Genomic DNA, 13,007 nt, shown 5'->3' with positions numbered 1-13,007 from the left:
CAGATGCAGATGTGAAGGACTGGCGGAAGAGAGTAGTTTTTTGCACAGGGTTTTTGAGACTCTTCATGTTTGATTTTCTTTTTTATATGCGCGATTATGCAGTCAAACTTTTGTAAAAACACAATAGTAGACTTAACAGTGCAAAATGGCTTTATATCGTCAATGGTAGGACACTACGGCACTCAGCATGCTGCCTTGTGCCAATGAAGGCCTCCCACCAGTGCCGATATACAGCCACATTGCACTGCTACGAGTGTTATATTGCTCATACTACTATATATATATATATATATATATATATATATATATATATATATATATATATATATATAGTCAACATTTGAAGTGGATTAAAAAAAAGTTTATAATTGTCTTAAACTATTGAACAACACCCATATTTATTAGTGTTGTCAAACGATCAATCGCATACAGTATAAAAGTTTGTATTTACACTAATTATATATGTATATATATATATATGGTTATATATGTATATATATATATATATAATTATATATGTGTGTGTGTGTGTGTACTGTGTATATTTATGTATATAGACATATGCACTGTACATAAAACACTAAATAATACAAAAGAGATATGTATTTACATATATATTTCTATATTATTTGTATTATATATAAATATTTTTATATATAAACAAATATGTTGTACAATCCAGTCATGTATATTTTTATATACACATATACACAGTACGCACAAATATATTTTGTAAAAAGCAACATTTATTTTGGATGCGATTATTGATTAATCATTTTACAGTGTCAAATTAAAGGTATAGTTCACCCAAAAATTGTAATTTGCTTTTCATTTCCTCACCTTCAGGCCATTGAAGATGTAGTTGACTTCTTCAGAATTTTGCAGACACAATGGAAACTTCAATAAATGTCACATTTCAAACAGTGAAAAGATTTCTGGAATACATTAGCCGAATAATAACGTCTCTATAATCTTATTGCTTTCATATTGTGTAAACATTACTGAGACCAGGTCATTTTGGATGAACCTTCAGTGAATGTTTCTGGAAGTATGTTTATTATATCTGACAGAATAATGTCAGAATATAGAAGACTTAAACTTTGAGAGAACCTTGACATAACACTATAAGCACATTCCCTGTTAGCTGGTTGGTTGGTTTTGGTCCTGACAGCACTGCAAAGATTAAGTTTTTCACTTGTTTCCAGTCCGAATATCTAAAAATACTTAAATAAAGAGCCATTTTCTAGACAAGCCAATATATTGTCTTGTTTTTAGAAAAAAATAAGTCAAATTTAAGTCTGTTTTTCTTTAAAACAAGCAAATAATCTTGTTTTCTCTCTGAAATAACAGTCTATTGTGTTTCCCAGTACTGGGTTGCGACTGGAAGGGCATCCGCTGAGTAAAACGTATGTTTCACCACTGTGGTGACCTTTAAAATAGAGACTAAGCTGAAGGAAAATGAATGAATGAATAACAGTATTGCTTACCCTATTAGCAGATTATTTAGCTTCTTTTAGGGAAAAACTCACTTAAATTTGACTCATTATTTCTGAAAACAAGACTATAATAATACTTGTCTATAAAATGCTTCTTGATTTAAGAACGTTTAAAGATTTGAACTAGAACCAAGACAAAAAGTATTCTTTGCAGTGAGAGGCATGGTTTAATTTAAGTAAATGATCAGTAGTGTACATCAGTAGTGTGCATGAGCAGAGATGCAGGACACAGAGTGCCGAATGACACCACTGTCGTTTCCAAAGCTAATGCGTGTTGGAGATTCCTAATTGATAACTCTGCCGTCAAGTGGATCTAAGCTGTTTATAGGGACGGAGCCTTCGAAGGCCGATGCTACTGTGTCAACATGAGGTCAAACACCCTCCCGCTGGATCTAAAAATAAAGCTGGTGATAAAGACCTGCACCTGCCGCACACCTTCATTTGGATACACGGCTATAAAAGTCAGAGCAGATGATGGGCGGGCACCTCGTTTCCTCCGCCGGCGGCTTAACAAGCCCAGAATAGGCCGCTTGACATACGGCCATCTGATTGTTTGAGTCTCCTGGACTCCTGCCACGCATTGTAAATCCTCTGAAACCTTTTCCAACGGCTCCAAAAACATCAAGCAGAACCACGACCGGGAGTTTAGAAACAAAAAATAAAAGCGGTAGAGGTGGTCTGGTCTCGGCTCGGTTTATTGCTGTTTCTACGGAGTGAGATGAGCCACAGAAGTCCAGGATTCAGGAGGTATTTTCAAGGACGTCAGCGGCGAGTTCACATTTAGGGAAGAACCGGCGAGACAAAACGACGGCGGCAGCAGCAGCAGCTTCCACGTCCACTCATGAATATTTACAAGTCCTCAAGGTGTCCTTAGTGTTGTCCGAGCCGTGACGTGTGTTGATCTCCCAAAATAAAAAAAAGCTGAATGCAAATGACCCCCTATTTCTTCCGTCATATATATAACCACAGATCATGGAACGAAAAGCATGACTGTACAAGTACATAGTATTTCGTAATAGATATTTAAATTATTTTTCCCATTCATATTTATGCTTTAAAGCGAGTTATTAATCTGTGTGAGTCTTTAAAAGGCGTCTCAGGCAGAGTGTGTGTCCTGTGGAAGAGCGTCCTCCAGTCCCCATCACACCTTGGCCTCCAGCATCTCCAGGAAGAGTTTGTGCATGGGCACCTTGCCCTGCATCTTGATGCTGTAGAAGTGCTGGATGGCCTTGGTGGCCGTTTGCCGGAGCAAAGGCAGCGTCATGAGCAGCTTTCCGGCCCGCCGAGGGTCTTCCGCATGCTGACAGCTCTCGTAGTCCTGCAGCGCTTCATGAAGAGCGTCCTGGAGCTTCTGCACCGACTCCACGTCCTCGATGTGCATGGAGTCTGTCAGCACAACAACACAGCACACACACACACACTTACGGATCAAGAAGTAATGCTGTGAAATACTTGCACAATTCAAAAGAATTCAAGTTTATTTGTGTAACTCTTGGCTGCGCGGTGACGCAGTGGTTAGCTGGTTCGAGCCTCAGCTGAGTCAGTTGGCGTTTCTGTGTGGAGTTTGCATGTTCTCCCCATGTAGGTGTGGGTTTCCTCCGGGTGCTCCGGTTTCCCCAACAAGTCCAAAGACATGCAGTACAGGTGAATTGGGTAAGCTAAAATCGTGTGTATGGATGTTTCCCAGGGATGGGTTGCAGCTGGAAGGGCATCTGCTGCTTAAAACATTTGCTGGATAAGTTGGTTCATTCTGTTGTGGTGGCACCAGATAAATGAAAGGACTAAGCCAGGGGTGTCCAAAGTCAATCCTGGAGGGCTGGTTTCCTGCTGATCTTAGCTCCAACTTGCTTCAGCACACCTGCCTGGAAGTTTCTAGTATACCCAGTAAGAGCTTGATTAGCTTGTTCAGGTGTGTTTGATTAGGGTTGGAGCTAAACTCTCCAGGACACCGGCCCTCCAGGACCAAGTGTGAATACCCCTGAACTAAGCCGTAAAGAAAATGAATGAATGAATGAATGAATGTATAGTGCTTATCACAATAATTATTGTTCCAAAGCAGCTTTACAGAAGGTGCACGTTATCAGATATTAATCAACATGTTAAGGTGTTCGAGAAAAGGGTGGACAATTTATAAAGATAATTAACCTATAGTATAAATAGTGTCATGTGTGTGTGCGTATATATTTTAAAACAGCATTTGTTTGATGGTGTTCTAAATGATAAATATGTCCTGTACTATTGTTTCCTGTTATTTATCATGTCCTCATATTTATCAATACAGCTGTAACAGTGGCTGAGACTCAGCAGAGAAAGTGTGTGTGTGTGTTTGTGAGTGTGTGTGAGGCGGAGGTTAAAAAAACACGTCTGAAGAAACAATTTCCTTGCAATCCATCAGAAGGAGCCTGTCGATACGATTGATAAACTGCTAATTACAAAATCAATGGCTATGAATTTTCAGGGCTGTCAGACAGAGCAGTCCCGCGAGGGCCATCGGACAGACGCGTCTCTCCACACAGCAACGGCACCATCAGCACTTTCATTTCTCAGCCAGACAAAGAGAGACAGCGGCGGCCGAGACGGCAGAATAACACGGCCTGCATTGATCAGCCGGGGATGAAGAGGAGGAGGAGGACAGGGATGTGGAGGGGAGTGTGTGTGTATTTGTGTTCGGGGTGAGAATGGGGCATTAGGACAATGAGGATTGGAACAAGGAGACTGGGACAGAAATATATCCCACAAAGGTAAATATTGTAAATTTTCCCCCCTGTTAACATGTAAAGCTTTGGCACAATCAACATAGTCTAAAGTGCTATATAAATAAAGATGACTTGACGGGAAGAGTAGGGGAAGATCAAGCAGGGATGAGAACAAAAAAGAAGACAAGAACAAGAGGCATTTGGGGACAAGAATGGGAATGAGGAACGAAGAGGTATGAGGATGAGAATGGGTCAGGGAAGAGGAGATGGGGAAAAGAACGGGGACGAAGACAGGAATGAGGACAAGAACAAAAATAAGGGGAAAAAACAAGGAGGAAAGGACAGGTATGGTGTTAGGAATGAGGAAATGGGAAAAGAATAGGGATTAAGACAGGAATGAGGACAAGAACAAAAATGAACATGGAAACAAGGAGACAGGAATGAGGATGAAATGATGAAGAACGGAAATGATGAGGACTGGGACAGGAATATGTCCCACAAAGTGAAATTTAGTAATCACTTTAATTTCCCTCGTTCATCTATGGAAAAAAAAAGTTTTGGCACAATTTATAAAGTGCTATAGAAATAAATAAGACTTGACTTGATGGGATGGGTAGGGGTGAATGAGGATGGGATGAGAACAAAGAGATAAAGATGAGGACAAGGATGGGGATCAGGATGAGACGATGAGGAAAGGACAAGTATGGGGATGAGGATGGGTCTGGATTGAGGAGATATGGAAAGAATGAGGATGGAGACAGGGATGAGGACAAGAACAAAACGAGGATGGGAACAAGGAGACGGGAATGAGGATAGGATGATGAGGAAAGGACAGGTATGGGGACCAGCATGACAAGATGGGGAAAATAATGGGAATGGAGACAGGGATGAGGACAAGAACAAAAATGAGGATGAGAACAAGGAGACGGGGATGACGATGGGATGATGAGGAAAGGACAGGTTTGGGGACGAGAATGGGTTGGGAATGAGGAGATGGGGAAAATAATGGGGATGAAGACAGGAATGAGGACAAGAACAAAAAATGAGGATAGGAACTAGGAGACAGGGATGAGGATGGAATGATGAAGACAGGAAAGGTATGGAGACGAGAAAGACACGATGAGGAAAAGAATAGGATGAAGACAGGGATGAGGACAAGAACAAAAATGAAGATGAGAACAAGGGGATGAGGACAAGTTGTTGAGGAAATGACTGGTATGGGGACGCGAATGGGTTGGAAATGAGGAGATGGGGAAAATAATAGGGATGAAGACAGGAATGAGGACAAGAACAAAAAATGAGGATGGGAACTAGGAGGCAGGGATGAGGGTGGGATGATGAGGAAAGGACAGATATGTGTCACACAAAAGTAAAATACTGTAATCACTTTAATTCCCCCCTCCTGTTCATCGATGTAAAGAAGTTTTGGCACAATTTACATGGTGTAAAATGCTATAGAAATAAAGATGACTTGACTTAATGGGATGGGTAAGGGGTGGATGAGGATGAGATGAGAACAAAGAGATAAAGACGAGGACAAGAGGGGTATGGGACATAGATGGAGTGGGAACAAAGAGACAGTGAAAAGTATGAGGGCACAACGAGAATAAGATGGTGAGTATGGTGTGAAAGAGGGGGACAAGGATGGGGATGAGGACAGGACAGGGGTGAAGATGAGGACACGGGTGGGAAATGAAGAGATGGGGAAGGGTCAGAAACAAGGAGATTGGGACAAGGATGGAGATGACAAAAAATGAGGATAGAACAAATGTGGGGATGAAGATAGGTTGGAAATGAGGGCAAGGATGAGCACAGAATGGGGATGAAGACAAAGACCAAATTAAGGACAAGGCAGGTATTGGAATGAGGATGGATTGGGAATAAGGAGATGAGCACAGAATGGGGATGAAGCTGAAGGCGGGGATGAGGACAGGAATGGGTAGGGATCAAGGGGATGGGTACCACGATGGAGATGAGGACAGGGAAGAAATCAAGTACAGGAAAGGATTGGGGATGAGGATAGGTATGAGGTTGAGGATGGACATGAGAAAATGAGAAGATATATGGATGAGGATAGGGAATAGAATGGGATGGGAATAAGGGTACAGGGACTAGAATGGAAAAATGAGGAAGGGGAACGAGGACCGGATGAGGATGAAGATGGAGACAAAAATGGGGACAAGGATGATGAGGATGGATATGAGAATGGGGCAGGAAGAGGAGGTGGATGAAGACAGGACAGGGTCTGCCTCCTGACCCGCCAGCTGTCGATGTGGCTGCCGTGTGTCTTCTGCATGCTGATACTCATTCCATTCGACTTAACACATTTTATTGACAGCCCTGGTGCTCCTAATGAAATGCTAAATTTATCAGCGGGCCCCGTGGCTACTGTTATGGAGATGTTGAGAGAAGTGTGAATGCACACACACACACACACACACACACACACACACACACACACACACACACTCTCTCTCCTGTTTCTGCACGCTCTTCCTTTGTTTCACTGCATGTGCGCTTGAGTCTACTGTACCCGTATGAATAAACAGCACATCATGTCTACATGTCAGCTTCTTTTGGAGTAGTTTGGGTTTGATTTTGAACAAAAAGAAATGTAGACACCAGGAAGCTGTAACAAATGATGCTCAAAATATTTCATGCAGATGTTTTGATTGTATATAATTCAAAAGAAACACAGATTATCCTTGAAGTGCTCAATCATATCTGTGATTTGGTTTCATTGTGCTAGTTACTTCATTATCGCTATACTATTACATGAACATTTTGCATTTGAATATATTTTTCACATTTCTATTTTTAGTTTTTGTTAACATGATGAATAGAACATAATGTGTATGACCTATTCTGGAATTGAGTGTAGTAGATGAATAGCATTAGAGTGTGTTGGTGTGTGTGTATGTGTGTGTGTGTGTGTGTTACCTGAGTTGGCGAGTGCGATGGCCTTGAGCGTGACGAACTCCTCCTTCTCCACCTTCAGCTTCTTGTATTTGCGCACCAGCTGAAGGATGGACAGATAGAGGTCCAGCAGGCCGGTGAGGCGCGAGTGTTCCTCGTCCATCACGTAATCCTCGGCGTACACCAGCTCGTCCTCGTACGGCAGAGAGCGAAACACGATGCTGAGGATCAGGATCTCCATCCACGCGCTCTGCAGCAAGCTCATCTGATCGCCCAGAGACAGACTGGAGAAACCTGAGGAAACAAACACACATACACAAAACATTCATCACAACATGACACTCAACCAACATGCAGACACTTCAAGACTTTAAGACTAAATATTTCCCAAATGATGTTGAACATCTTCAGGAATTTCTCACAGTATTTCCTCTAATATTTGTTCTTCGGGAGAAAGTCTTATTTGGGCTAGAATAAAAGCAGTTTTTAATTGTTTTAAACTTATTTTAAGCCCTTATTAGCCCCCTTCAGCAATATTAGTGTTGGATTGTCTCCAGAAGAAACCATCATTATACAATGACTTGCCTAATTACCCTAACTTTACCCTAATTACACTAGTCAAGCCTTTAAATGTCACTTTCAGCTGAACACTAGTGTCTTGAACATCCCTAACAACTAAGAAAATGTTTATTGCATTTAAACAGCAGGACTTTTACATTAGAAAAACATTAGAAAATGTGTTTTTGTCATCCTGCTTTCTTCTGTGTTTGCTCTGACAGCTGCCAATAAACTCTGTGTGCATTTGCACATCACAGGAGTCCCAGTCCCCGGCGCTCGCATGATTAAAATGATTGCTTTACAAGTGGACTAAAGCGGCACTATCTGCCCCGCTCGCCATTAAAGAGCTGATAGATTACAGTATTGATCGCCTCGGCCCCCCATACCTGACCCCAAACTTTCATATGAATGGCGTTATTGAGGCAGAGATGAGCGGGCGATGCCTATCTGCCGCCGGCTGACACTTTGGAGTGTTTGCGGGCCGAGAGACAGAAAGAGCCGCAGGAAAAGAAGAAAGCAGCAAAAAAAGGGTGAAGCTGAGTGTTTAATTTCCTTTATCAGGTGGGCGAACAGCTGGAGGATACATTAATTAACAGATTGCGATCAGGGCCGCGGGGCTCCTGACAATGTGAAGAGGGATCAATAAGGGCCTCCGAATGGGATGAACGGGAGCAGCCGGAGAACAGGTCAGGCGACACAGGTCTTGATTCACAAACATAAACATCTCACACTGCTCAAACGGGGACATACTTCATGCTCAGAACTGTGTTTAGATGGCTAGGACTGTCAAAAATGACCCAGGCACTATTTTAACAGCAGAAAAAAAAACCACAATGTTAATTTTTTAAAAATGTAAAAGTTTGGTGACTTTATAAACTCATCATACATTTATATTCCTTCAGCTTAGCCCCCTTTTTTATCACGGGTCGCCACATTGGAATGAACCACCAACTGTTCCAGCATATGTTTTATGCAGTGGATGCCCTTCCAGCTGCAGCACATTACTGGGAACACCCATACAAACTCATTCACACACACACACACTCATACACTACAGCCAATGAAGTTGATCAATTCCCCTATAGCGCATGTGTTTGGACTGTGGGGGAGGCCCAGCCGGGACTCAAACTAGTGACCTTCTTGCTGCGAGGCCACTGTGGTAACCTTGTGACTTTATAAATATTATCAAAAGCCAATAATTTTCTATTGTCTCATTTTGTCAACAGTTGTTCTTTGGTTAATTTTGACCCATCAGCTATAACGCCATTTTTACACCACAAAAACTATCGGGACACACTGACACATAACTGTCAACCCTCCTGTTTTTCCAGAGATTCTCCTGCATTTTACACTTCTATCATCCCATAAAGGTATTTTCCCATATTTCTCCCGTATTTTCAGTCTTTCTCTGAAGGGTGGCAAATAAACATTAAAGAGCCGAGCCTCCCTATACGAAATCCATCCCGCCGAACCACCAGGGGCCGCCCTTACTCCTAAATGTGAGTCTGTTCTGTGCTTTCGCTTTGTTTAGACATGAAAACACTTTGAAATTAACATAAAAACAGCACGATTTCCTTCATTTTCATTACAGATGCTGTCTCCCCTTCATATGCAATCCTCAAGACAGTCATATAGCGGTGTGTGACTGTCAGCTGACGCTCTCCATAGTGGTAAAACATACATACACACATTTATAATAATAATAACCTGTAAAGATGTCGATCTTAGTGGTTTTTTTTTTTCAAAAACAACTAATTTCATTAGCATAAGCAGTCAGGAATGCAGTGAGATGCTTTCATCATAACATTAGACATGTGCATTTTTAAAGAGACACCTGTTATTTAATGTAATTAAACAAAAATAATCTAAATAAATCATTCATTCATTGCTTTTTATCAAGCGGCAACCTCCCGCTCTCCCTCAGGAAGCCAATACTCTAAACTAAAACTGCAATTCATCTGAATCTCCGCTAGTCCTGGCCGTTCCTGGCTCCAAAACAGAGCAAATTTCAATTGAGCCCACTGTTAGAATGGCCAACTTTACAGCAGAAAAAAGGTGTTTACAGCCTGGTACAAAAACAGATTTTGGTTAATACAGCTAATATTATATATATACCCTTCATGGCAACTGTGAGGGGGTGATTTTTTTATAACCCATCCATTTCCTTTATATCAGGTTATATTAAGTTTGCATAATTAAGGGCGTGGCTACGTGAGTGACAGCTAGGTCTCGTTGGTCGCCGTCACGTCACCTCAGCTGAATCCTGCAGGTTATCCACTGAACTCGGCATATTTATCGTATTTCTGTGTTGTTTTATGTGGCTTTACACAGTCACCTGCCTTTTGGACTTGTTTCCTACAATTATTAGATGGCATGGCATGCTGAGGGCACTTAATTGTGCTCACAAACCATTCACGTGGCCTCCGTTTCCCATGTGAGTAAAGTTATATACTTATATACCATCTCTATACATGTATTTGTTGTATTTAAGATCATTTATGGTTTATATTTATATTTAGAGCTGTAATGCACTTCAGAATCTGTCAGATTGATTAGCTGTAGGCTCTAGATCAGTCATCTGAAGTGTTGTCATACAGTGTTAAGCTGGAGTTCATCAATAGTCTTACATTAACTAACACTGACTATATCTGAAGTGTTTGGAAGTAATTCGCGTTTTCCTCCTGTTGAAAAACGTCATAAGAACAATGTTTAGTGGCTCAGTGTATTACAGCAGTGTTTTTAAAAGACTAAACACTTTATTGATATAGTATACAACCAAGCACAAGTGTTCAGAACACAAACGAGTCGCAGGTGATGAAGTATTAAGCGTTTCTCCCAAAGTAAAGTGTGTCTGAACCAGGTCCAAGCTAAATGCCAGCAGGTGTCTGTAGCTCCGCCTCACTCTCCGCCTCTTTGCCCTTGTTTGGTATCCCGGCGTGGGTGTGATGACGCGCGAACAAAATGGCGACGGTTGGCAGCGCCTACTTGTGGCTTCTTTTGCGCTCTTTAGAAACCTATGGGTGACGTCACGGACACTACGTCCATATATTTTACAGTCTATGATTTTTATTCAGAATGTGTCAGTTATATAGTGAAGAAACGGCTAATGAGACGTGATCGATTGATTCTATGTCATTAGCTGTTTATTTTAATAAGCTGAACTTTGCTAATGTATTAGCTGCTGATGTACACTATTTATTTTTTAATTTTTAAAATAATAATAAAACATATTACTGACAATTTAACAGTTAATTAACAACGAAACAGCTCCAAATGAGCATATTTAGTAATTTTTTAAAGGGGGGTTGGGGGGAATCCCTTATTATGGTGGGCATATCTCTTGTTTCCACATCCCAATGTTGTGTTGGACTTACACACTCCAACACACACACACTGTAGGAATCTGCTGCTTTAACTATTATGAATACTGTCTTGCTGAAATCACTTGGACACTTCTGCAGGTACTTCTATCATTATAAATCCCCCATTACAGTAGAAACAGTTGTTAAAGGACTGCAGAAATACAGCACAATGATGAGGGAAAACCTGCACATGAATGTATGATGAGTTGGTGATGAAGATGAGCTTGTTTCTTCGTGCTGAATGCGTCTGAGGATTGACATTAAGTGTATCTGCTTTATTTACGGGGTTTATGAAGATGGCTCATTTTGGGTGAACAGACTATACTGAATTATAAGTCAGGAGGAGTTTCTCATGTGCGTTTACCCATGTTGTCGTGTCTCGGTTTGGACTCTCAGTGGACAAACAGCTGCCATCGGGATCCATCTTAAGCACTAGTAAAAAAAGTAATCAGTTTTTAGCTGGTTTTTATGCAGCCCTGTAAACTTCATTGCTGGAACCATCTTGTATAACAAAGAGCAGCTCGGCCGTCTCGTCCTGATATATTTCACGCTCGCTAAATCAAACACAGCATTTCTGAAAATAGGCAAAAGCCCAAACCTTGGCAAAAAGGCTTTTTATGACTGGAGACAGCCTTCTACAAACAAAATAACCCTAAAAGTGACAAGTTTTAATCTGTCTGTATTCACAAGCGCATATTTGTGCATTTATTCCTGTCAGTTTACGGCAGCGGCTCGCAGTGATGGTTTGTTGGTGGAGTTCGTGTCAATCTCAACGTTAAACATGAGTGGATATGATGATATATCGAAGGACATCACATACAACAATCATTTTAGAAATGCATGAGTATCGTCATATGTGAATGATCAGAGCACATGTAGACAGTAGTTTGGTATTGTATGTATTATATGTAACTGGATTAACGGCAGAGGTGTGAACCTATACTGGTCTCACGGTTCGGTTCGGTTAAGATTATCATGCCTTCGATTCGGTTCAATTCGATATCTTGGTGCATTGACGATGCTTTCCATATACAGTGTTACCGTACGTTCACACCGAAAGCGGCGACAGCGTCAAAGTAGCCGGAAGTCATTCATTTTCAATGAGAGCCGGCGGCGATAAGCGGCGAGGAGCGGCGCGTCTTTGCCGGCGTGAGCGTCGAGGAGAGTTGAAATGAAGTCAACTTTATGGTAATGAGCTATGACGTGGTTCGGCGGCAAGCAATCAGAATGAAGACGTCCACCGCTTGATAGCAGTTCAGAGAACACAGACCTGTGAACTTTGGTTCCGACCACAGTTGTTCCAAAGGGTTTGATTATTGCGGTCGCCGGATTTCCAATTATTTCCAATTTTTTCCTGCAGGAACATGCATTAAATAAGTTACTGGTGACTTACTGATGTTCATTAATGTTATATAAATTTATCTTAAAAAAGCGGGAATCTCACGCGATGTGACGGTACAAAACAGTACTGCTGCTTCAGGATATTTCAGACATATGGACACATATTGGATAAATAGAGCAAAGCCACACGCAACTTGATCTTCCATTGTTGTATGAATTTGATAAGAAACATTTTCACGCTAGAAACATGTTTTATGCAGGAGTGTAACTGATATGCTGCAACGGCTCCTTTAAATACGAGATCAATGTAGCGAGTTTTGACGCTCTCGCCGCCGGAGCTGAAGGCATAGAGCGTTGTCGCCAGGGCGGCCAGAGCGACCTTGGACGCTCTCGCCGCTTTCGGAGTGAACGTACGGTTATATTTTAGGGGGAGGCACACACAGACACACAGCACCACACTGTCTCTCATTCAAACACATACACAAACATAGACAGCACCAAACAAATAAACAAACACACACACACGCACACACACTTAAGCCCTCGCAACAGGGAGAGCTCGCGCAGAGCGGAGCAGAAAAACGAAAAACAGAAGCACTTTTCCGACGGTCCCTTACTCAGCGCGAGCTCTCCCGGCT

At 41.6% G+C, this 13,007-nt stretch overlaps 1 protein-coding gene across 7 annotated transcripts in view; it reads right to left on the bottom strand.

Annotated features, from left to right (window-relative positions):
- Positions 1-13,007, bottom strand: part of esrrb (estrogen-related receptor beta) — a 158,244-nt gene that overhangs the window by 45,795 nt on the left and 99,442 nt on the right. For 4 of the 7 annotated variants that reach the window (XR_015512513.1, XR_015512514.1, XM_087288899.1 and 1 more), the window contains exon 6: positions 7,133-7,402. Coding sequence is in view for 5 of the 7 variants with exons in the window: in XM_087288899.1 (XP_087145025.1) it covers positions 7,133-7,402 (270 nt within the window). In the remaining 2 variants the exon portion in view is untranslated. 7 annotated transcript variants of the gene reach the window in all.

Source organism: Danio rerio, chromosome 17 (genome assembly GCF_052040795.2).
Source record: "Danio rerio strain M-AB ecotype USA chromosome 17, GRCz13ab, whole genome shotgun sequence".
Taxonomy (NCBI): domain Eukaryota; kingdom Metazoa; phylum Chordata; class Actinopteri; order Cypriniformes; family Danionidae; genus Danio; species Danio rerio.
The sequence above is the reverse complement of the archived record's forward strand: the minus strand, read 5'-3'. Positions and strand labels throughout refer to the sequence as shown.